We start from the raw sequence: 23,462 nt of genomic DNA, 5'->3' as shown, positions 1-23,462 counted from the left end.
ATATGTGTATACATACTCCGATCAGGGCAACAATTTCAGTAGACTGCATATTTGGAGTTGTTTTACAATATGAAAGACAACTCTCAATAAACCTTATGCTGCGTGTGAATCTGTTCCCATAGGCGGGTAATGCAGCTAGTTTCTTATATAATATATTATTCGAACGAAAACCGAAAAAGGTCAGCATAAGAGCATTGTCTCTTCGTTCCAATCCCGTAAAACCCCGACAGAATTTAGTCTTCGATAGACATTTTTTAAATTCTTTCATTTATTTAAAAAGCAGCATTAAAATTTACAATTAATAATTTGAGCAAGTTTGGTAGGCTTTTACATTTACGCCAACATGCACATGCCTGGATGAGGACAAAACAGTAGACCATTACCTATACAGATGCAGCAATTACACCAATCTAAGAAAGAAAATATTCCTTAACCCTCACAACTATCAACATCTACTAGAAATTATACATGGAAGCGGCCAATTCAACTGAAAACATAATTAACCCACTGCAGATAAACCATAGAAGCAAACATCAATAATACTCACACAGACAGATGATACAGATTACAGACCATGTTATAGTCATCCAATTATTAATTAACAATCAATTTTCCCACAATCAATACTCATAGAGGATCTAGTCTTCAGACTTGAACCCTTGTGTATAGTATAGTATTAATCAATTTATTTTTTAGGGTAAGTTATCCTGCATTACTTATTTGAAGCCATCCTCTCATGTAAATTTTTCATGAATTTTTACACAAATAATATCAAATTAAAGATGAATTGTTTACTACTATTTTGCATTCAAGATAATTTTACAGTTTCTACTTTATTTAATAGCATGCCTGCAAATAGAGGTTTTTCTTAATTTTGTTATCAGCAAAATAAATGATTGCTAACTCGGTAGGCTTTGTACTACTGTTTTGAGGCTATAAATAACTCCTACTACGCATGCGCAAAGAGTACACGTGGCGAAGATCTGATCATTCTTTATGAGAAGTTATTCATCATGGATGCACGTGAATGTTCCAGCTCTGCTAAAAAAATTCGTTTAGAGGAACACATCGAGTGGTTTGAAAGTGAAGAAGAGGATTTCATGTCAGAAGAATGTGGGGAAGACGATGGAAGTGGAAGAGCAGATCAAGAGGGTGAATCGGATTCCGAAAGTGAGAGTGAAACGGCCGGCGTGGAATCAGAGAGTAATGAAGGATTTCAAAGAGGAATTGATTTAGAACCCAAAGTATTGTATTTTGATGACAGCTTGGCAGGTGTTAAAAGTCCAATTTCTGGTGGGATAAGTATTTTTGATTATTTGAAGCTTTTTGTTACGTCGGCCATCATGAATGTTATAGTTCACGAAACAAATAGATATGGCCTTCAAAAACATGGCGATGTTTGGGAACCTGTTGATGACAAAGATATTTGGCGAGTGTTTGGTTTAGTTTTGCTTATGGGTATTGTCAAAAAGCCTACTCTGTTGTCTTACTGGTCTACCAATCCTTTCTTATCTACGCCAATGTTTAGTAAAATGATTTCGCGAGACAGGTTTTTAATGGTTTTGAGCAGTTTGCATTTTACTGACAATTCAAAAAACCCTGCTGGCAATAAATTGTTCAAGCTAGGAAATGTTTTTGCCATGATTTGCGATCGGTTATCTTCGGTTTCGCTGCCTGGTAAATTTATATATATCTATGAAAGCGTGCTGGCTTGGAAAGGACGGCCCAGTTTCAGTCATTATATTCCGTCTAAAAGCTCTAGATTTGGAATAAAGTTATTTGCTCTCTGCGATGCTGTCTCTGGCTATGTGCACAAGTTTTCTGTGTACATCGGTGATGAGCAAGAGCAAGCTGAAGGCACTTGCAGTGGAGTCACCCACAACGTAGTCATGAAATTAATGAATGGTTTGCTAAATTTAGGTCATTGTTTATATATGGATAATTTATTGAGCTCGCAGGAGTTAGCAGCTAAACTTATAAAAAATAACACTCATGTTTGCGGAACTCTGCGTCCAAGCGGAAAAGGTGTTCCTAAAGATTTAAAAATGTGTAATGGAAAAGTTATTAAGAGAGGTGAGACAACAAGCTTTTCTAATGGTGAAAGTATGGTTGGCTGTTGGAGAGATAAAAAATGTATTTCTCTAATTTCAACAATGCATAAAAACTTCGAAGTCGTAGATACAGGCAAAGTAAATTTTAAAGGGGGTAAAGTTTACAAACCAGCTGCTCTTCTGGATTACAACAAATACATAAGGAAAATTGACAAATTTGATCAAAATGTACATGATTATAACGTTGCGCGTGAAACCATGAAATGGTACAAAAAACTATTTTTCCATGTGTTAGATATTTGTGTGCTCAATGCAGCCGTAGTTTATAGAATCCATAGCGGCTGTAAAATAACTGACCTAGAGTTTCGAGAAAAATTGATAAAACAGATATTTAAATACACTGGATCTTGCTGCAAGAACACCATTCCCCGCGCTTAAACATCTTGCACTCATCAAATAGTCCAGGAAATGGTAAGCCAGTGAAAGATAAAACTTGTAGGCACTGCATTGAGCCAGTTAATGACAACACTCGTAAGCGAAACTAAATTTAAATGCTTAGCGTGTGGAGTATCTTTGTGCAAGTCATGTTCTGAACCTTACCATGCTAGATAAATTTATTTACAAATTTTATTTGGATTAGGCAAATGCTTCTTTGCTTTGTATTGCTAGCTTTTGTACATACATTTGCTGAAATGTCATTATCTATTGTATTTGTTATCCAATTGTATTTGTTTGCCCACTGCCCTTTTCAGGGCAACCACCTAATCAAAGAGTTCAGTTCTCCTATTGTTCTGCAATCTAGCAGTCCATGATTTGCTATTTCCACTTAAATAAATGTATCCTCCTGTCCTTGGCTGCTTCATCAAATGTGTGAATACAGGCTCACCACTCAATTCTTTCTGGTACACAAGTAACGCAACCGGTTAACTTTTGCTGTCGCACACCTGAATCTGCAATGAGTTTATATGTGAAATTGTTATATAAATCTCTAGTTTCAAGAAATACATTAAAATCTGACATCTTAAAATGATAAACTACAAATCTATAAATATCAAGTTACGAAGTCTTCGCAAGCTGTCTTGAGAAAAAAATCTCCGTCTGTAGGAATATATCTCAGCTTTCAGATGCATATTCATTTGCAGCTTCATGTTAATTTACACGAATGTTTGAGCAGCCATGTCGAGTAACTGTCTTGCACTGCCCTTCGACAAAGTGCCATGAGTATTTCGAAGATCAGAGCTCTTAACTCTGCTTTAAATGCACTTGAGCAATCAATTTTTTTGCAAAAAACGTGCATGTTTTTTCCATTATTAATCTTTTATTTTGCTGATAGCCTAATGCGGATGCTTATCGTAAACCATTTTCAGAGTTGATGCTTCTAGAAGATGTATGTATCAATATTTTGTGATAGAAAGGTGATAACTTTGATAAATCAGAATTTTGACTCAAACATTGAGACCATTTGCAGAGAATAAATGGCTGCCTGGTAAGAAATTTCTAAGTTTTCCAATGTTTATTCATGTAGAGCTTCATGCCAATTTGCATGTAAGTTATAGCGAAGTTTAGGCGACCGTGTTACGCCTCCATTTTTCGCCGGTCATTTGGATCACGCTTTAAGGATTTCGAGTAGCTCTCCCGCAATGCATCGGAGCTTAGAACTCCATTTTCAATGCTCTTGGATGACCAATTGCTATTGCAAATTGTTGTGAACCTATAAATCTGTGCTAAGTATTATTCATACAACATTGTTAATTACATTTATCAATTAAAATAAAATTCATTGCTTCAACAAATTGAGACTTGCTGTAAAGTATTTGCAAGCTATCTACACAGAAAAAAGATCAGCTAGTAGAGAAATTTCTCAGCTTTCCTATGCACGTTACACTATGTTTCCATGGTGCGCAGTACTGCGATACAGCCCCCTCCGAAGTCAAGGGGATTATATGTTTCCATGCTGCGCAGTGGTTTTCAGCAAATTAGTCAGAGAAGAGAAATTGTATAAATCGAATCGCCTGATGGAGAAATTGAATCGATCATGGATACCGAACGTCGGAAACGGTCTTCTTATGCTTCTGTCATCATTATACTTTTATTTACAATACACATTCACAATGTTTTACAAACCTTAACACAATTTTTACATAGTAATATATGTTTAATAAGTAACTTTTAAGTAATAGATTACCCTAGGACACTTATGTATTCGCGTCATCTAATTTTCGCGGTGTCATCCTCTCGCGAAACTAAACTATCATAACGAAGGAGCGAAAACGCGAAATTAAATAGCTTTGTTCATTGATATCCACAATAAAATCTTCATATTATAAATGCAAGCAATTTTCGTCTGTGGTTGGGCTCAATGGGAAATTTCTGGTAAACTCATTATAGCTAATACACAGACTGAGCAGCATGGCAAAGCAAATTAAGATGATATCAGTTTAGTCACCGAATTTGTAACTGATGAGGACGAAAGTCTGGTAGGTGAAGTCATAAAATTGAAGAATAATTATTGTAGTGAAGAATTTTATTACCAACCAAAAAAATATCAACCCTCACCAGGTCCAACCACATTATACAGTTTTGGTTGTGAACAGACACATTAAAGACAGTGCTGCTACTTTAATTATCTGTATAATCACGAAAATCTAAATATTCATTGGCTATACTGTCATCATCAACTAGTTACCTGTTTTATGACTCGTGCACGGTAGTTAATGAACTCACACAAAAATGTTCATTTTTAGATTAGGAATTCTCAAACAAACGTTTAAAATTGCTTCGTTGTTTTAGGCTGATTTTATAAAAAAAATCTTCGGACAACACTGTCAATTTCATAAAACTCTTAAAGAATAGAGAAAGCATAATATTATTATGCTTTATTATTCATCTTGAGGTGTTGACTGATGTTCTAAAAAAAGAATCAAGGAGATTGACCAACCAGAAGCTGAGATATAGCCAGCCAAACACAGGTCTACCAAAAAACAAAAGTGTTTTGGTAATCATCAATATATGACGTATGAAATCGACTTGTGTGTCATTGGTCAATTAAGCCAACTAATGCGCTCTCCTATAACAATCACGGCGTTTTAATTGGTTTAATCCCTGGAAATATAGAACAATCAAATTGGGCCTAACAATCATCGCTCCTAGAATTCCGAACCAGTCCCTCTGACGTGTAGATTAGTTTTAGCATAAAATAATTACACGCATCTATTATTTCGCAACATTTCGCTATCTTGCTAGTTCAGCTCAGTTTTGTTGTTCTCCTACTTAGCTTCCCTATTCAGACTCATTTTTAGCGTTGTTCAGATTTTTTAACTATAGCTAATAAATAGAATCAATTAAATCAATCATCAATCTCGGTTATCATTTGGAATTTTCTACAAATTATATTAGTTACATCATTTATTCTATACGCAGTTATATTATTATTTTGTATAATATGCATTATGAATATTATATAAATCATAAAAAATAATCATAGATAAGATAATAGATCAATAGAAAAATCAAAGCAAAAGTTATCGTTTTCTTTTCTTATAGCAAGAGCAGCACGGTCAAGTTAGTCTTTTTAAGATTATGGCTGTAGTGAACTTCCAGTCTGTTAATAGTGACGATAATCATGAAAATCAACTGAATGCTGCAGTAGATACACAGTAGAAAAATGATGAAGGAACAAAAAGTCCCATTCCTATTTCGTATTCTAAACAAACTGCAATCGCGGATGTCGCATATAGACTATACACGCGCCGTTCGTTGAACAGATGATCTTCGGAGCATATCCGTGGAGATCGAGTTAAAATTTGAAGCACAATAGTCAAAATCTGCTCTTTTGCTTTAAAAAATCATGGCGAGGGGTTGTGGGCAAATGCCTTTACCACACAATGTTTGGATGATTTTCCTGAGAAACCAGAGCTAGTATGTAAATTATTTACTATCGCGAGAAGCGTTTCACATCTCGTAGCCAAAACAATCATTATAAGTAACGGCGGTAAGGGTGCGCAACTCCGGCACATGACCATTAAGTCGATTTTATACGTCATAGTTTTCGGGATTTTCGAAGGGTTTTCCTCTGATTCTTTATTAGGTAGACCTGTGTTTGGCTGTCTATATCTCAGCTTCTAGGGGGTCAATCTCCTTGATTCTTTTTTTAGAACATCAGTCAACACCTCAAGATAACTAATAAAGCATAATAATATTATGCTTTCTCTATTCTTTAAAGACCGTGGGTTATGTGGTCAACGAATAATAAAATCAGGTTACCACGCAATGGCTGAGAAAGTCCCAAATGCGTTAATGGCAGTAGCCCCTAGAAAACGCATAAATGCGTTTATGGCAGTGAAAGGGTTATACAGTTTTGGTTGTGAAGTTGGTTGTTACCTATCTATTTTCTTCTTCTTGGGACTCGAGTGTGAAAGTCACAGCGGGAGGGACCTATACGCCAATGGTAGTCCAAGAAACAAATGGCAGCAAGTGATCAAATTGAATTATCGATCTCAACCACACATTTCAACCTGCGGTTTACAAATATGAACTAGACCCAAATTGAATTTTTTTTCTTATTAGCGAACTGGACCTGAGGAATGTAATCTGTTTTTTCCACTGCATTTATTTTCACATCACTATAATTTTGCACTCATCAGAGCCGCGAAATTAAGTTGAAGCGAAATTTTACTCTGTGTGCTACTCACGAAACTAAATACTAGCGAAATAGAAGTGTCCTAGGGTATTTAAACGTTAATTTAGGACTTGCCACCTATTTTTCTAAAAGTGTTGGCATCGATAACAAAGTCTAGGAAAGTAATCACCTCATCGTCCTCGTGGGTGCAGACCATTATCCTACGACCAAACGAGCGGGAGCGAAGTTTAAGAGTTTTAATGATAAATGCATGTGCACACAACTTACGAAAATTATTCATCAACAATGAGACGAACCCTTGTTTTGAAATCTCTTCAACAAATTTAACCATCGTTTTGTAGAGTCGTTCAAGTATAATAACGATACAAAACACATATAAGCCTATTTAACTATGTTACCAAGTCTTTGTGAACCGTTGGCATTATCTTACAACTTACCCATCTAAACGGATTATACACCAATAGACAGATTTATTTGGCCGAAAATCGTTATTAAAACTTGCTAAGCCTCACTTTTATCAAAGTTAAGACCGGCAATTGAAACGCTGAGCGACAGAGAATAGAATGATTAAGTCGTGCGCATTTCACGGAAAAATAACGTGCACATTTCACCAGTCTATAGCATTGTCGAATTGCCGAAGGTTTCTGTAATTAACGTAGGAGTACTGAAATCATTTCATGAAAGTTTCATTTTTGCCGATTTCAAAGTATTTGACATTTTAGACACTCTTGAGTGCTTTGGTATCCTAACTGATGTCCAACGCAGTGTAAGTAAAGGAAATGGCGATGATTTTTTTTTAACGATCTTTGTGAGGTTATTACAATATTTAATTATAAGTTTGGATGACTACAGAACAATGACTATGTTACGTTGTACAGATTTTCTAAAAATATATATAGATATCACTTCTTAATATTGCTAGCTATGACGTTTTGAAATGTAAACAAAATTGTGCATTGGTTTTATATTATTACTATATTAATAATATTGGTTATTCTAATAATATCAGTGCATTTTACTTCTAATATTGGCCAATATTAGAAGTAAAATGCACTGATTATTAGTAAAATGCACTGATCTCTCCCCCTGCAATAGGAGAAATGCACTGCATTTCTCCTATTGCAGGGGGAGAGATTTAAACATATAATCTTTTCCTTTCATTATTGCTATTTGTTGTATATAATAACACCCTGTACATTACAGCTACCATTGCAGTTATCCTATTGCAATGCAGTGCCATTTGACTGCTAATATTGCATTTCTCAACCATCAGTACCCTTTCTTTTTTTCAATATCTCTTTGGTCGTGGGCTGTATGACAGTGGAATTTCTAGCTAAATTTAGGTGAAAGAAGATCGGAAGAATAGAAAAAAACAAGATTAGCAGGATAACATTTGTACTAGATTATGGCCCTCGAAGAATCTGTCTCCACGGCATGAGAGCTATGCGCAGCCACTGCGCAATTGCTGTTTCCTTGCTGCGAATTTGCACTGGCGTCGCACTGATCAGTGCGCAGTGATTTTAGCGCGAAGACGCCGTTTCCATGATTCGGAGAGGGCGCAACTCCAAAGCACTGTGCATCATGGAAACAGTGTTTATGTAACTATCACAATTTTGATGTAAGTTACTGCAGTTTTTATGCAATCATGTCGAAGGCTCAAATCGTCCTAGTAATTATCTCGGTAAGCTCGCGGTCGTGAAGGGGTTAATACATGTATATAAATAATAAGATGAGTATTATTTATATGTAAATGTAGTACATTTTCACGCTTATGTATTATATTGAATAGCATTAGCTGGTGTGAGAATAGTAACAGATCAAAGTAGCTATAATTGCAAATACCAAATTAAACATTTTTAATTGGGCGTTTAATACCGGATTGTTTTATGTTAACCAACAGTATGTTTTATATTATGGCTATACAGAGCACAGCCGTAATAACAAATGTTTTGTTACAAAACATTTATATATGTTGTAACTTTGTTACAAAACATAAATGTAACTTGTTCCAATATATCCTTCATATGTTGAAAAAATTGTATGAGATTCCTATAATAATACACTATGTTATTTAATTTTTTCTATAGCCCAAAAACTACCTATGATAAATTTTGAACATACCATAGTTAAGTGTATCAATAAAAAAGATGGATTATAAGTTACAAAGAGAAATGTAAATAATAGATTATTAAGCACGTGCTTAAACCATAACAGTCGCAAACAACTTTTATCATATTTACTAGGTAAATCAGACACGCTGATTCCGATTTTGTACTCAAAATAAAGATTAGTCCACTAACTTTCCGAGTAATGAAGGCTTTTTTACAGCGTTTAAATATCGGTCTCGAAAACAACACGATCGACATAACAAGCTCCGCCCATAAATACGTGACGTAACCTAGCTTTTTAGGAACAGAAGTTACGTAGGGATGTTTATACCGATTTAGAATAATCGAGATGGGTGTTTTAAAATCCATTAATATCTAAATTCAGCCTTAAAAATAATATCAGTCTTTTCTGAAAGGTAGATAAGCTATTTAGCATTGCATATTTAAAAAAGCGCGATAACAACGCTAGCTTGTGATAAAACCGCGCTTTTTGAGCTCATTTTTCTCGGCGTTCAGCCCATTTACACGTCATATAACAAGCTACGAGCAATTTTAAATAGTTTATATACCTTTCATAAAAAACTGAAATTATTTTACAGGCTGGATTTAGATAATAATGGGTTTTAAGACACCCATCTCTATTATTCTAAATCGGACTAAACATTCCTAACTTCCGTTCCTGAAAAAGCTAGGTTTCGTCACATATTTATGGGCGGAGCTTGTAATGCCGATTGTGTTGTTTTCGAAACGGATATTGAAAAGCTTTAAAAAAGCCTAAATGACTTTGAAGGATAGTGGACTAATCTTTATTTTGAGTACAAAATCGGAATCAGCGTGTCTGATTTACCTAGTAAATACGATAAAAGTTGTTCATGACAGTTATGGTTTAACAAATAAAGGTTTTCATTGGTAACTTACCTTATTGACTGGTGAATGGAGGTGTAGGCGTGGGAATGCATAAATAGAGATGGAGTAACTTGCTTTAGCTCGACAAGAAAGTTTAACGTAAATTAATTTATATATACATGTATATATAATAAATTACAGTTATTTGATATGAAAAGATTCACCATGTCTTACTCTGCTGTGTTGTACGTGCCAAATATGTGGAAATGTGATTAAAAGCTCAAAAACGAACAGTTAATCGTAGACACACGAAACCGCCGTAGTTTGGATTCTCTTTCCAAAACGGCTCAAATGTTACGTAGCTGTGGTAGATGGTTTCTGTTTACACTTTCATGCAACCTTATTCGTCGAAATACTTTCACAAATATACTTCACGCATTCAATAAAACCATGTCTATTGTTCTTACGCATCTGTTTTATCGTCATTGTAATGCTGTCACTTTTAGCAGTAATATCTTATAACTTACCGTAAAAATTCGTTTAATTTTTTAGCCTTAGCTTGAAGGAGTACATATCATTGTCTGATAAACATGACGAGCCTGTTGGTCAATTGTGATAATCGAAAAGTGCTGCAGAAATGATTTGCGAAGTATTGAGTCACATGATCAGATTACGACTTGCCGATTAGACCAAACCGTAACAAAACTGTAATGTAGCGAGCATCTATATTTGATACGGGGTCTTCGGTAAAACCCGAAGTGTTTGTCATAAACTAGTGCTACGATAAGTTTTATATTGAGCCTTTTATTGGCCTTTCAATTCATGTGAGAACATCACGTGACAAGACAATAAATAAATTTCATGACTACGTCAGAGAAATAAAGAGATTCCAATCTACGGCGGCTTTTCGTTTTTGAGCTTTTATGAGCTTGTAATCACATTTCCACATATTTAGCACCTACAAAACAACAGAGTAAGACATGGTGAATCTTTTGATACCAAATAGCTGTAATGTGAATTTTGTTGCAAGTCAACCTTTAATATTTGTCTGTGATTTTTGCATAATTTTTATGTTTATATTAACCATTTGCAATTTTGCTGTTAAAACTACATCACATCGAAAATAGTTTAACATCAGATCTTGACAATTCCTTCAAGTGGAGAGTCAAATATTGGCACTTTTTGCTTCGTTTGTTGGTGATCCTAAGTAGAGGTTTGACTGTACAACTCTACAAATTTATATAACTGTCTTTTTAGAATTGGCTTTACATCAAACATAGACATCCACTTCGCTTTTAATACCTTATTTTTCAACATTGACACCTAGGCTGTAGTATCAGTTATGTTGTGTATATAGCAATAGCACGCATCAAATCCTGCCAGCCAGAGATATTTAAACAACTAAGTTAATGCTTTGAATTTACAGGGAAGTTTATGGTGATGGTTTTTAAAACAATCATTTGTGTCATGATCACAGAAACCATGGCTAAGTCGTGATTATAAGATTTAGAGTTATCTAGACTAGCAGAAGGAGAAAATTCTCACAGGTATTTTGCAAAAAAATCTCTGATTCTAGTTTAATTACAGCAGATTTTATGGTCAAAAAACTGAATGCACGTTTACCATTAGTGTGAAAAAATAGTTCCGAGAAAACTGGCGGTAAAGTTTGAGAAACAAAAACCAATGCACAGTCTTGTTTACATTTCCAAACGTCATAGCAACCAATATCAAGAAGCTGTGATATTTATCTAGATTTTTGTATTTCTATCAAAAAATTATGCTGAATTTAAAAATCTAAACAGATTTTAGCTGGCTGTCATAGAAATAGCTGTATATTTATTAGAAAATGTATTAGGCCTACTTAATTTTGCAGATTTTAAAAACGGCTTGGCGGTATCGCGATATTGGGCACAGCCAAATCATCAAAAAAATCTTTAGAAAAATAACAACAGTAACATATTGCACACCATCGGTCACTATATACTTCGATCTTGTAAATTCGAATAATTATTCTTATAATTAAATCTGATGATATTCTTATAAAATCGAATAATTATTCTTACAATTAAATATTGTAATAATCTTGTCAGGATCGTTAGGAATATAGCATCGTAATTTCCTTTACTTCCACTGCTTTTGACATCATTTGTAATACCAAAGTACTCATATAAGCGTCTAAAATGTCAAAGTTATTTTTAAAATCGGCAAAAAAGAAATGATTATATTTATCGGACGCCATTTTTCAGTACTTCCTGTTTAGTATAGCAACGGTTTTAAAGGGGTTTTTCTGAGGATTAAAGACTTCTATTGGCTAAACTGACTTCAGATTCAGAAAGATCCCTCTTTGATTGGTCCAGATGCACGTGTTACAAAAATCGTTACCAATATTATAAAATCAGTTAGTGCAACTTTGAAGTCGGATAACTCAACTTCGTGATTTGCGACTTAACCATGGTTTCTGTGACCGCGACCCATTTAGCCGAATGGATTTAGTTCAACTTTAAAGCCATCTACTTACCTTGTTTTACTCGCCTTATTAGTTTACCTTACTTAGCTTAGAACAAAGAACTCGTTGCAGTTTATGACAGTCAGCTATACAATATCATGGAGCAGCTTATACCAGTGCTATTAGACTATCTTGTTTTTCAACAGTAATTTTTGTGTGTGACAAACAATGGAATCGAATCTGTCTTGCTTTCACCTGATTCAAGAATTCCATTCTGGTAGTTATGTGCTCTCTTACCTAGCGAACTTATTTTGTGTTCTGTTACTTTGACTTCGGTCAACTAGCTTTAGCCAGTAAGATTTTATATATTACTGCAAAAGTTTGGTGTCGCATTACATTATCATACCTCGGAGCAGCCGTGGTTGGTGCGCTGGCATGCAATCAGTAGGTCAGTGGTTCGCATCACACCAGAACCATCGGTAGTGTTAATAAAGGCATCCAGCCACAATTACCCTTCTGCCAGTTCTCACGAGCAAATGCTCGCAATATGTTCTGTACTGGGTTATACCATTTGCGGTGGTGACCCCTGAGAGGGAAAAGCTGAAAGAAGAAAAAGATTACATTATTATTTAATTACGACGTGACAATAGTTTGAGATATTTTAATGCTAATTTATTTACTTGGTTTCGCCTAAATTTCCAACATTTTCAAGTAAGTTTTAAAATGAAATTGATGTAAACTTTTTGTACAAGTTGTTTGTTAGATGTAAAAATAAGTCTCTATTATGACTTTAGAATTGTCTCCACCATATCATAATACTTTTTTGCTATTTTATGAATGGTCAAAAATTATTTCTTTAAATATTGTCAATTGACAGGCCGTATTCCCTGGGACGACTGAGCTGCCCCAACTTTTTAGTGATTTTCGGTGGCCAAGTACTAAGAATTGCAGTCTAAGCCCATTCACTTGGAATTTCCAACAACTAATTTCCTAGCATCTAGCAGTCTATATTGTCTCCGTGGTGATCTCGCCAAATGAGTGATCTTGTGAGACTTTGTTAAGACTTGGAAACTGAACTTTATTGCTTATAGTTGGGGGTGTGAAGAAGGCCCCCAAACTTGCATTTTCCATATCATATAAAACTTAATCAATGTAGAATCGAAACATCGATGAGAAGCGCTATGGGGGCAGGCTTGCCTAAATAATCTGCTAATATTACACATATATAAAAATGTTGAAATAGATACAGAATCAGTTGTAAAAGATTTCTGTCATGGACATGTTGACAAAACAAGAGCTATTACAATAAAGAATTAATAACTTTTGTTCTGTTGATGTCTCTTACAGAAATCTGTTGCGTCATGAGTTTTACCTCATTTATGAATAAATAAAAAACTTTGTCTACCATGAACCATAAACAATATATGTAGATTTTGATGATTAGAAAGTCCAGAGCTTCAGGGCGCTGCCTCTAACCTCGTTGGAGGGCTTACACCGTCCCCCAAACCCCTAGGTGTTCATAACTAGTCGCCTAACATTTGTCCCCCCAACCTGCAACTAGGGAATACAGGCCTGTCAATTGAATTATTTTCTCTATATAAAAACACAGTTTTGTAAAATGACCAACAACTTCTACATCAAGAAAAGTTGTGAGCCAAAAGCCTTCCATGGCTTAAGGCTATTGTTGCATATGGCAAGATAACACTATCCTTGCTACTGAACAACTTTTATGGTTTGAAATTTTTTCAATTAACAGACATTTGGATTAGATTCCATGGTTCGTTATGTGATTAGGAACCGAATGAACGTAATTTTTTTGTTATACTTCCGTGTTAGAAGTTTCCAATGATCAATTATGTAAATATGATTTTACCGCAATTCTAGGCACACAATCTCTTTTTCAGTGCTTGTGCCATACAAGATACAGAAGCGATTGGGCATCAGTATCTTAGATGCTGATGCGCTGCACCACTTTGAGACAGTAACATCTAAGATCATCTCTGATCGAGGACTAGAAGATTCTAGAGAGAAAGACTTTGTACAGCTCTGTCTCTCTCAACTCATCGATGACCCTAAGATCTCTGATTCTGGTAGTCAAGTGGACAGATATGGTCAAGTCTGGTCCAGTAAGGGTAAATACCAAGGCTAAAACTTATCTTATGCTGAGACTGTTATATGTAATTACTAGCTGTGCTACTCGGCGTTTCCCAGGTAATAGAAAAGCCTTTTGGACAGAAAATTGATTTGAATAACAACTAACTTTCAAACTTGATATCATGAGGAAAAGGTTTTGTGTCGGTCAAATAAATTAAACAAAATGAAACAATTGTAAAAGGGATTAGATGTAAATGTGAAATAATTAGCAAGTAATAGCTAAATTAAGTCGGTTTTGCTACAATTACAATAAAAGATGATTCGGTAATGATACAATTAATACAAACTGAGAAAACAAAATAAAATTCCTGAATATGTTGAATTAATAATAGCAATTCTTGCATAAAAGTGTGTGGTATGAAAAAGTTACTGTTCCAACAGAAGCTATCCATCAAAACTCTGAATACGACGATACTGGTACGTTGATATGTAAAAATGAGATATTGTAGTGTCTTTGTCTGATCGAAGGTGAGAGAATCTAGATTCTAGAGGCTATTCCTACTCGAGATAATACAATTGTCCGCGTGAAAGGTATTAACCTTTACGGCGATTTAGCAATTGAACCTTAAAAAAAGCTGAAAATAGAGGTTCACAAAAATGCAAAAAAGGCATCGTGTTTCATAGAATTAATAGAATTTAATCGCCAAATTCTAATATCGAGAGAGTCTATTGTCGATATCGTTTGCCGAAAACAAATTAGCCCTAATATGGCAAGGACAAAAAAACATCGCGTGTCATAGAGCTAAAAAAACTTCATAGAGTTGTAATTATTACGTCATTTTTGTATGAAAACCGGAAAACGATGAATAGGTTATGTATAGAGGCGCACTAACCGAAGATTTCGGTTAATGCGCCCTAGCGGTGAAAGAAAAAACCACAGAATAGCCGCACCCTTATATAGCCGCATGGCTCAAACCATCAGAAAAAAGTAGCGGCTAATAGTCCGAAAAGTACATATATATATTTATATATGCACTTTTCGTTTATATATAGATTATATAAACATTTATATAGTAGATGAGAAGTAGTGAGATTTGCTTGCTATTAGCCTGGCCCATTGCCAATGGAAAATTCCAGTAAGCTAGTTAATAATGCAGGTAGGCATGACGTTTTGTCACAGCGTTGTTGTCCAGCTAGGCTATTCTAATAATGGCTATAGCTGGAACGACAGTCATACTTTCACATTTATAGATATATGTCATTTTGATTGTTATTATGAAAGAATACAAACTACAGTTTCAAACAAATTTGCTTTGGAAACTATTAATATCTAGATAGATTAGAGTTTCACTAAGTCCCAAGGCTAAAACTTCACTTCACTTTAACAAGACTGTTATATATGTTAACTACATGTTGTTATATTGTTAACAGTTAACAAATCGGCACTTAGATTAAGAAGTTAGTGTAGACCTAGAGTTAGGGAAGTCAGTTGTGTTAAATAACTAAAGTTTTTTGCTATTTTAAAGTAGCTGGAATTAAGGCTATAACTCGAAACTGTTAATTATATGAAAATAAATGTGAGTCTGTATGCAGCTACCAGTGGATAGAAAAAGATAAAGTCATCTCTACGTTGAATTTTTTCATTAGCTCAAGTTAATTTCTCAGTATGAATGTCAACTGCGGTGAAATGGATGTTGTATTTTTAACTGTTAGCTGTTAACGGTTAACCATATACTTTGTTTGCGTGTATCTATAACATACCCCTGTATCTGGTCTAGTATAGATAAGTACTAAGACTAAAACCTCACTTCATAGTAACAAGGCTGTTATATCTGATAATAACACTTTGTTAGATATTCTTAACAGCTTGCAAATCAACTATTAAACTAAAGCTACGCTTAGCATCTCTACAGTCAATTGTGTCAGACTACATAAGTAACATGATCAGCAATATAACAATAGTTGGAGCCAGGGCTACAGCTTACGATTATAGAAGACTTACAGGTGATATCTTTTATCTCTGTTCACTGCAGTTAACAGTAAATTCTTTGCTAGAAACTATCTGTGCTCTATAATACTCTTTTAACATATAGCTACACGCACCATATAACATAACAAATCATTAATATTCTGTGATTGTGATGGTGTTAACCGTTCTTCATACCCTGGTAACAGTGTAGTTAGTTGGACTAGCAGATCAATGGGCCTTTCTAACATAGCGTTTTATGTGGCAGCAAACAATACTGTCACTGTAAACGAACTACTGGCATCACAGAATATTAGGAGTTGTTCTCTTTATTACACGGTATAAATGGCATTGAGCTATTTTTATCATAAATGTTGGGTGATGCGGGTCATTACACTTTAGATTTATTCTGTTATTTTTTGGATACTAGAAAAGTTATTTTGGATTTTGATTATGAGACTATTTGAGGTTATCGAGAAAACTGCATTAAAGACATCAGCTACCAAAAAAAATTTTGGGGATCATGATTATGAAAGAATACAAATTTAAAGTTTTCAACAAATTTCCCTTGTAAATAATAAATACTTAGATGGATTATAATTTCACTAAATTGAACCGTTTGATTTTTACTTTTATGAACTTGTAAGATAGCTTTTTTATCCTAGCTCGCAAGCACTATGTTCAAATCACCTATGGCAGCAACAAGCAATACAAGTGTTTCTCGTTTTATAGTCTGTTTGTTAATTAAATGAGCTATTCAAATGATTCCACTTTATAAACTTTGAGCGATAGGTATTTTCAACACTTTAAAGAAAATTAAAGACGATCGACAAGCTTTTAGCATATCACCAATTCTGTTACTTAAATCCACGTCCATTTTTATTTGCTGTTGCAGGGTTGACCAAGAATGAGGTGATAGCTAACGCTATTTTGTTTTTCTTGGCTGGATATGAGACAACATCTCTGACACTCCATTATGTTTTCTACGAACTAGCTATGAATCCTGATGTACAAGAGCGGGTATCTTCTTAAGAGTCTATGTTTAAACACATTGCTATATACATGTACTTGTGCTATGATCATGAGTTTAATACTCAATAATTGAGTTACTAGTTTTACAGAAGTTGAATTCCAGGTATGGCATTCAGGTAAAAATCCCTTTATATCGATAGGTTGAGAAAGCTCCCTGCAAATACAAGTTTGCAATCATCAACCATTTTCTTCAAGGGTTGAATTTAATGTTGATATTAAAGATGTAATTTGAAACGAAAAATAAATGTTTGTGCAGCTAGCCTAGATGAGTTCAACCATATTCCTGTAAAGGTTCACTCGAGTCTTGAGATGTAGAACATGTTGTGTAGTTGTATGATGAGATAAAGGAGAATGTGGGATCAGATATTGCGACCTATGAAGAGCTGATGAAGATGGAATACCTTGACTGGATTGTATCTGAAGCTATGAGAATTTATCCAGCTGCACCCAGGTTTGTTTTTTACACAAGCTCTTTATTAAATTTCACATGAATTTGGCAAGTCCTCGGTGAACAGGGATGAATGATGAAAATTATTACCAGTGAATGTGTGTTTGTGAGCCTTCAATAAAAAAAACCGAAACTCATTGGCTTTAAAATAATTGTTATAGGCAAACAAAACTATTTTAAAACTTGCACTAGTTTAGTTTAAAAACTTGCGCTAGTTTAGTGTACTAATTGCAAATTACTTTGTAAACTAAAATTCATGAAAATTGAGACATCAGTTATTCTTTGAGAAATTTAATTGCTAGTTCATGTCCTGCTGCCTCCAAAATAAAAATCTATATTAACCCTTTCACTGCCAACCATGTACAAATTCGGCTATCGGCCTAGTGCCAGCCAATTTACCGAAAATTGCTGATATTGCTTCATGATATGTATACAGTATTTTTTCAATCTCTATCTAGAACATTTTTGTTACATTTTTTATTTTGCCAACATTTTAACCAACATTGCTATGCAAAATTTCAATGGGTTTATACTTTGTGCGATGATAAAGCTATGTGAAGCAACGATCGCTGCGAAGCTAAAACGAACCTCCACAATGTTCCTTACTCTTACAAAACTATTGCTTTCACCATTATTAGAGACAGTGCCGCTACTTTAATTATCCGCATAATCACAAAATCTGAATTGGCTATAATGTCATCAACAAAAGTAATTATTCGTTTTCTAACTCGGGAGGTACTTACATAGCTTACACAAAAAATGTTCGTTTTTAAGTTAGAAATTCTCAAACAAAAGTTTAAACTTGCTTCGTTGTTTTAAGCTAATTTTATAGAGAAATCTTCGGACAACATTGTCAATCTCATAAGTCTTGAAGACCGTGGTTTATGTTGTCAATGAATAATAAAATTAAGTTACAACGCATTTGCTGGGAAAGTCGCAAAAATGTTTCTACGGCAGTCGACCCTAGAAAATGCATAAATGCGTCTACGGCAGCGAAAGGGTTAAAAAATCCCATTGTGTGTGTGCCTGTCTGTTAGTCTGCGTAAACATTATGCATTTCCACATTTTTTGGCTGAATTTTGTCAAACTTTACACTCGTGTGCCTTCTGCCAGGTCGCCAAAAATATTTTATTTCAAAACGTTATCTGATTCCGGAGAACCAGCTTCTTGAACACCTATCTGATTAGAAACTCCAGGATGAGTCATCGCTCGCATAAATGACAACTGCCCTCAATCAAAAGGGGTTAATGGGTTGCTGTCGTGAAACCGCTGTAGCAATTTAAATCTACAGAGTGCTGCGGGCAGGCTGTAGATTTAAATAGCTTTTAAATCATTTCCTGATTAAAAATGATTGAAATTTCTTGCAATGACGAGCTTACTGCTAGTATATTCTTGAGTTAGTAATTAATATTATGGTTAATATAATTAATTCAAGCTAATCTTTTTGAATTTGTTATTAATAACACATTTAAGGATATTAAAAAAATCTTGAATCAAGAAAAATAATATATTATCAGACTTATTTTATTTGTAAGAGTAAAGATGCAACGATTACTTTAAACTTAAAAGTTTGCAGATTGTATGTCAATCTATGACTTATTTACTGTAGACTGGACAGATTAGTTGACAGAGAGACCACAGTGGAGGGGATCCAGCTTCCGACTGGCTGCATGGTTTCAGCTATGGTCTATGCAATCCACCACGATCCTGAAATCTGGCCTGAACCTTCGCGTTTCGATCCTGAGAAGTAAGTTTTGCTCTTTCCACAGTCATCGCTATTTATAGTTCAGCAATTAAAGCGGCACCACTTTCAAACAGTATGTTCTGCACCCACAAACATTTATTGCAATTATTTTAGATTCTCTCCGGCTAATAAGGAAGGTAGACACCAGTACGCTTGGATTCCATTTGGTCTTGGAAACCGAAACTGCATTGGGATGAGACTTGCTTTGTTGGAACTAAAAGTAGTGATTGTGAAGATAGTGAGCAACTTTATGTTGGAGCCTTGCGCTGAGACACCAGTAAGTGCCTGTCATGCCAGATGTCTTGTACTAGCTGAGATAAATGTAAGCGCCTGTCATGCCATGTGTCAAGTACTACCTGAGACACCTGTAAGCCCCTACCATACCATGTGTCATATACTTGCCGAGACACATGTAAGCAACTGTCATACCATGTGTCATATGCGTGCTGAGACACCTGTAAGCGCCTATCATGTTATGTGTCGTGTACTAGCTGAGACATCTGCAAGTAACAGTGAATTAGCGATATACTTTATGTACAGCAAACCTCTTCACTAGCTGTACTTAAAGCTAGTCTATAATACAACTGTAGTCTGTACTAGTACTCTAACACTATCAAATCACGAGCAAGTTGCTTTTATGAATTACATCTGCCTGTCTAAAAATTTCTATCTCAGTGTCGGAATGATCAGATCAAATGAGACATCTAAGCTATTGCAATTAAGAATTGATAAATAAAGGCAACCATTAATGTATTGTAGAGCTCCAGTATACGGTGGCCCTAGGATACAGTCTTTGTCAGGTTATGATGTAGAATACATGTTTTCCCGTCACTTGGTTACTGTATTTTTTACCGGCCTGTGATGTGGCAAAAAAAATGACTACAAAATCCTCCCCACAATGTCTTAGGCAATCACAGACAGCGATCATAGCGATACGTCAATTACGACTAGCTAAGTGAAAAATCAGCAAAAGTTTGCATCACGTTTATCCCGTGTGAGTGATTATGATATTATATTTAAGTGCCTTGTGCTTTTTAGTGGTATATTAAAATTTACTTTGTTAGCCTTGGGTCCTTAAATTGCTAATGGGGCTCCTCCCATGTTTTGTGACGATTCTGACGATCCGATGACAATGATATTTAAAAAGTGACAGACGGGACGACCATTTATCAATGAAGGTGACGATGATTGTGTAAGTAGGATTACTAAAGGTACGGCGACACGTAACGAATTTTTCGTTGGTTCTGAGTTCTGGCCGAAATCACGAAAAACGCAGAATTAATCGGTCGAAATTCACAGAATTATTTGAGCTGTGCATGTCCACCGAGTTCGTCGACGACACGCTTTTAATAGATTAAATAAATTATTAGCGAGCACGATTCTAGCAGCTTAAGCAATTAGTATAGTCCAAGACATGTGTCGCGACACACAATAAAAGTACGAAAGCAATTCAACATAGAACACACAATGTAACTGTTTAAGTTGCGCTATTGTTGGTGAGCAAGTACGACTCTAGCAAATTTTAAGATATATATATAGTCCGATAACATAATGTGACACACAAGAAAAGTATTACGGAAATTCACCATAGTAAATACGATGCAACCGACTTGATTGCGCTAAAGATGGCAACATTTTCTACCACAAAACTTTTACTGCTAAAAAGGAAATATAATTAAAAAATAAACAATTTGTAGCTATAGCGTCCAAACAATAAATACATACAATAACGCAATCTAAGCAGTTGCATCGTGTGTACTGGTATGTTGAATTGCACTTATACTTTTATTGTGTGTCATTATACGTCTATTGGACTATACTAATTGCAAAAGCTGCTGGAATCGTGCTCGCTGGCACGATTCTAGCAGCACAGAATAATTCTGTGTGTTTCAATCATTTTGTGATTCCGGTTAGAACCAACGAAAAATTTGTTACGTGTAGCCGTACCTTTACTAACTTATTATTTGTCCATAAATCAACACGGTCAACCGAAACTTCACCAGTTTTGGTTTGAAGCATCTGGCTCAGCATTTATAGACTGCCAAATAATTAAAGTAAACAGCAATGAAATGCCACGACATTGACAGCAAATCCGTTTCCAAGTCTGTGACTGACAGTGATTATTAAAGACAATCTCGGTCTATTTTCAGTACAAGAAATGTAGCCCTAAAAACCTAAGACGGCTGTCACTTTTCGCGGAGTAATCAGCAACGCTCCCAAACATCACTAATAAGTTTGTGAAGGTCGCTAGTTGAGCCATGCTTTTGGTTAGCAGAAGTTCAAACTGAGCAAGTTTCAGGGTTTTGACGCAACCCAGTGCCACCAGAATGGATATTTGTATTAAAATAACAAATGAGAAGAAAGAAGTTGTTTTGGTTACCAACTTGAAAAAGGTGACAGTGATTTTAAAAGTGACGACAGTGATTTTAAAAGTGACGACAGTAATTTTAAAAGTGACTATTCTGACGACAACTTTGTGTGGTAGGACCCCCGCTAATGGTTGTAAAGGAAGAAGAGAGAAAGTGATAACTAAACAAATTTGTAAACAGGCGTGACAGAACAAACGTCATCGACAGAAATGAGGAAAGCCATTGGTTAGTTTGAAAAATTTGCCAGATTTATTGCACAAAACACCCACAAAAATTTCCGCAAATTATCGTATAGAAAATTTATGGTAATGATATTGTATTAGTGTTTATTTCATAAATATTTTGAGCAACAGCCAAAAACAGGCTTCTCTGCATAGCTATTGTTCCAATAGAGAAGCGTCAGAAAGCATAGGTGTTAGGAGGCCACACCATACGGCCTGGCCTCACCTTACGATCCTAACTCTAGAACAGATTAATGTTACATTTCAAGGTTCTACTGTAATCGTCTTTTTACAAATCATTTGTGTCTACTACTGCCACATCCTTGAATCTAAGTCTTATGATTTTCACCATCCAATCTTTATTGCTTTACTTTGTTGTAGTCTAAGCCAATCAAATTTCTAAGGAATTTCCGTCAGCATCCGCAGACTGCCATCAAACTGACAGCAAAGCAACGCTAGAGTGACAACATTTTAACTGCCAGATTCATGGCTACGTATGGCTACAGCTACGCTACGTATACGTACAGCTACGCTACAGCTACATATGGCTAAGCAGCTCTGTCACGCAGCACCGATTCAGCTAGCAATCAAATGCTTAGTTGTCTCAGAAAACTAATCTATATTTTTACAAATTTCAACTTTTTAATTTGTTTTAAATGCTTCTGTTTGTTCAGATGAGTAAGATAAGATAAACTAAGATATACTTTTATTTTAATATATATCACTCCATATAAATGAAAAACAGGGTTTGTTTGTTCATATGTATCTGTCTGTTCATCTGTAATCCCTTCTCTTGTATTGTGTTCAAATGGTACCCTGACAGTTCAGTGTACCGTGAGAGATGAATCACAGATGGTAAAAATGTGCACCATTATTCTTAACTGTGTTGTGGTTCGTTGGTGCAGGTGGTGGAGTGTCGGTCTACCAAGCTGGAAGTTAGGAGTTCAAATACGGTTAAATGTAATCCTTTTTCTTAACCTCTGAGCATGGCTTCAGATAGATGGGTTGATGCACGGATGTGACTGTTTTATGTGAAGATTGTTTATACAATGTAGCTAGCAGAAGTGACAAGCTCCATGGTGTATAGTGGTATAGAACTATAAATGAGGTTTCTCATTCTTTCTCTAGGTGACTGCTAACCTTGACAACCAATGAAACACCAGACTACTAGTATGAGTACGAAAATATGCCTTATTTTCGCTCGAATTCATCTGGTCTAACCAACTAGTATCCAAAATTCGAAGTACAACTTCGTTCAGAGTGTTATCTTTCCCAAGCATACCTCCACACCTTGAACTTTATTATATAGGCCAGGGCTCACCGTTGGTGACATTCCAGATACTATTATAATTGTAACTAAATTTAGAATTGAAAATAATCAAGGGCACGAATTTTATATAAAAGCTAAAATAATGCTTCCAAATTAGGTATATTTCAAGCTGGGCAAAAAATTTTGCAAGGAATGGTCACACAGGTTCTAATCAAACTAACAAACTTA

At 35.2% G+C, this 23,462-nt stretch overlaps 1 protein-coding gene across 1 annotated transcript in view; it reads left to right on the top strand.

Moving 5' to 3' along the window:
• Nucleotides 1-22,574, top strand: part of LOC137389534 (cytochrome P450 3A11-like) — a 44,606-nt gene extending 22,032 nt beyond the window's left edge. Inside the window, exons 7-12 of the mRNA XM_068075568.1 lie at nucleotides 13,995-14,222; nucleotides 17,046-17,170; nucleotides 17,512-17,579; nucleotides 19,240-19,377; nucleotides 19,489-19,651; nucleotides 22,346-22,574. Coding sequence (XP_067931669.1) covers nucleotides 13,995-14,222; nucleotides 17,046-17,170; nucleotides 17,512-17,579; nucleotides 19,240-19,377; nucleotides 19,489-19,651; nucleotides 22,346-22,423 — 800 coding nt within the window. The 3' untranslated portion in view covers nucleotides 22,424-22,574. The remainder of the gene's footprint in view (nucleotides 1-13,994; nucleotides 14,223-17,045; nucleotides 17,171-17,511; nucleotides 17,580-19,239; nucleotides 19,378-19,488; nucleotides 19,652-22,345) is intronic.
• Nucleotides 22,575-23,462: the final 888 nt, after the last annotated feature.

This window comes from Watersipora subatra, chromosome 3 (genome assembly GCF_963576615.1).
Source record: "Watersipora subatra chromosome 3, tzWatSuba1.1, whole genome shotgun sequence".
NCBI classification, from domain to species: Eukaryota; Metazoa; Bryozoa; class Gymnolaemata; order Cheilostomatida; family Watersiporidae; genus Watersipora; species Watersipora subatra.
This window is presented reverse-complemented; position numbering and strand designations above follow the sequence as displayed.